Source organism: Rhincodon typus, chromosome 47, assembly GCF_021869965.1.
Source record: "Rhincodon typus isolate 14 chromosome 47, sRhiTyp1.1, whole genome shotgun sequence".
NCBI lineage: Eukaryota > Metazoa > Chordata > Chondrichthyes > Orectolobiformes > Rhincodontidae > Rhincodon > Rhincodon typus.
In genome coordinates this window covers 8,135,838-8,138,986 of record NC_063378.1, presented here as the reverse complement: position 1 = coordinate 8,138,986, position 3,149 = coordinate 8,135,838, and the positions used below count along the sequence as shown (strand labels likewise).

Here is a 3,149-nt window from a genome sequence, read left to right as displayed (position 1 = left end):
AACAAATCGATGCAGGGAATGGGCAAGTCTTCGGAGTGAATGAGAACAGATCGATTTACACCAGGCAAGAGGGGGCCTGGGCACAGGTGCCCGGGCACCTGTCACATGTGACGGTGGGCCCAGCTGGAGTCTGGGGAGTCGATAGTGCCAATTTTATCTACAGAATGCGGGGAGGATCCTGGATTGTCATGAATGGTAAGACAGCGGAACATTCTGGAACTCATTGAAATCTGTTTCATGAGGAAGATTCCTCACCTCAGGGCCTGTTTGGCACAAACCAAGGGAGATGCCTCTTAGGTCTGAGATGAGGTGAAATGATTTCCCTCAGGGGGCGACACTTCTTTGGAATTCTCCGCCCCTGAGGGCAGCGGAAGTTCATTCTTTGAGCATTTTTAATGTAGAGCTTGATGCATTCTTGATTACTGAAGGGGTAAATGTGGGTGGAAGGCATTGAAATGTTCGGCCGGCCACCATCGCGTTATATGACGGGACAGGCTCTCCAGCCTGAATGGCCTTCTCCTTGCTCCTACATTCCTAATCTTCACATCTACAAGGAGGACTGCACCCATTGGTGGTTGGATGTGCATTTAATTCTCTGTTTTTTTTTAACAGGCCTGCTCAAACAGATTGATGCTGGTGGAAATGGCTTTTTGGGTGGAACTGACAAGAACAATGATTTCTTCTGTGTCAATGAAGAAGAAGCAAGATCTGCTACCACTCCTTCCAGCCCAGTGTACAACCATATTAGCGGCAAACTCACCTTCTACTCCTGTGGGCTGTATGGTTGTTGGGGGGTCAATGCAAACAATGATATCTATTTCCGATCAAATGTGACCCCGGGTCAATGTGTTGGAAGCATTTGGGCGCTTATACGTGGTAAACTCTCGATGATCGAGACTGGCACAGATGGAAGCGTATATGGTGTCAACAGTGACGGCAAGGTCTTCCGCAGGTCCAGTTCAAGCTCACTGCACCATAAATTAAAACCTCCTGCAGGGCATTTAAGACTCAAAACATTCTGAGGTAAGTTACAAACTAAAGATGTCAACAAACTATGCAAGACAATGTTATTGTAGATGGCCGCAGGCTTGGCGGCAGGTTGGCAGAGGGAGCTTGAAGCAGGAAAGAATGGTTGGCGATGTTTAATGAGGGGATTCCAGAGCTCAGGGGACCAGGCACTGACCTTAGAGCCACCAATGTGCTCCTGATGAACAGCGCTGTCATTCAGGGAGGGAAGGGGATCCTGGAGGGTCGTGGGGCTGGACAAGGTTACAGAGACACGGAGTTCTGTCGCGGTTGGGTTAGGTTACAGAGAAGGGGAGGAGTGTATGTGCTGGAGAAATGTACAGAGATAGGGAGGGGCGTAGGGACTAGAGGAAGTTCCAGAGATATGGAGAATGTTTTGTTTGGACAAAGTTACAGAGATAGGAAGGGGTGTAGGACCTGAAGGAATAAGAAGGGTTGTAGGGGCTAGGTGAAGTTACAAATACGGGGAGATGAGTAGGGGCTGCAGGAGGTTTGTGAGGCAGGACTGTAAGGGTTGGAAGACTTATAGAAATTCCTTTATTCATTAGTGGGAAGATGGCATTGCTTTCAGACAGCATTTATGCCCATCCTTAATTGCCCAGAGGGCAGTTCAGAGTCAACACATTGCGGCTGGGTCTGGAGTCACTTGTAGGCCAGACCAGGTGGGGATGGCAATTTTCCTTACCAAAGGACGTTAGTGAGCCAGATTGGTTTTTCTGATAATGGATATGTGGTCATCATTAGACTCTTAATTTCGTACGTTTTATTAAATTCAAATTCCACCAATTGCTGTGATGGGGTTCAAACCCAAGTCCCCAGAACATTATCTGGGTCTCAGGATTAACAGTCCAACAATAATACCTCTAGGCCATTGCATCCCCAATTCAGAGAGATTACAGAGATAGGGAGAAGTGTAGCGACTGGAGGAAGTTACAGAAATAGGGAGGAGTATAGTGACTGGAGGAGGTTACAGAGATAGGGAGGGGTGTAGGGCCTGGAGGAGGTTACAAAGATAGGGAGTGGTGCAGGTGCTGAAGGAGGATACTGAGGTAGGGAGTTTCGTGGCTGGTGGAGATTGCAGTGATAGGGAGGAGTGTCAGGGTTGATGGAGTTTACGGAGATCGGAAGGGTTGTAGGGAATTGAGGAAGTTCCAGCAATAGGGAGAAACGTGGGGGTTGGAGGAAGTTAGATATAGGGATTGGTGTAGGGGCTGGAGGAGTTGTAGATTGGGAGGAGTGCAGAGACTGGAGGAAACTTCAGAGATAAAGAGGAATACAGGCCTCTGAAGAGATGTGTAATCGATTTTGAGAATTCTGAGTTGTCACTTGACTGGAAGGTGACTGAAGTCAATGAGAGCAGGGATACAGAGACTTGATGCGTGAATGAGAGTTGGTACCAGTTTGGGGATGAGACAGCAAAGATTCACATTCTCTGAACTTCACAGGGTTAAGAACTTGAATGGAGACCATGAGACTTGTAAGGTCACTTTTCAACTTGGGTCATTTCTATTTTGCAGAGATGGGATCACCTCCAAGCAACCAACTGGGACAAACTGGAGTCACATCAGCATTGGGCAGATAAGATTCAAGCACGTGACTGCAGATCTGGGCCAACTGTGGCTGACAACTACCAGCAACAATATCATTCACTGCCAGTAGCTTCAAGAAGCAGCAAGTGTGATCAACAATCAATTGAAAATCAATCCGTTCTTTCAATGATAAGGGAATAGGTGTCACTTATTTTCTTTCTGTCTCTTTTTAAGATTATTCTGCTCTTGCATTGCACGAAGGAATTCCCGCTGGCCGTAATCCAGACCTGGAAAGGTTTTCATAGAGGAGGAGATCAGGCTCACGTCTCAAGGGGCTTACACCAGAACTGGAGGAGGCCATTCAGCCCTAAAACCCAACTGCAGCAAAACAGGAGGAGGCCATTCAGTCCCTCAAACACAGTTATGACAGAACAACAGGAGGCCATTTAGCCCTCAAACCCAGTCATATCAGAATGGAAGGAGGCCATTCAGTCCCTATAAACTCAACTACACCAGGACAGGAGGAGGCCATTCAGCCCCAAAACCCTATTGCATCTGTTTATCAGCTTCTGGAGTTGAATGACCTCCTGCTCT

General features: G+C 47.5%; 1 protein-coding gene across 1 annotated transcript; it reads left to right on the top strand.

The window, feature by feature from the left end:
- Positions 1-5: 5 nt before the first annotated feature.
- On the top strand, positions 6-2,820 carry LOC109935933 (fish-egg lectin-like; the record flags this gene model as incomplete). Its single annotated transcript, XM_020534556.2, has 3 exons — positions 6-195; positions 613-952; positions 2,544-2,820. Coding segments are annotated over 3 exons (672 nt in total), but the record flags the coding sequence as incomplete, so codon positions are not given.
- Between the last annotated feature and the right edge of the window lie 329 nt (positions 2,821-3,149).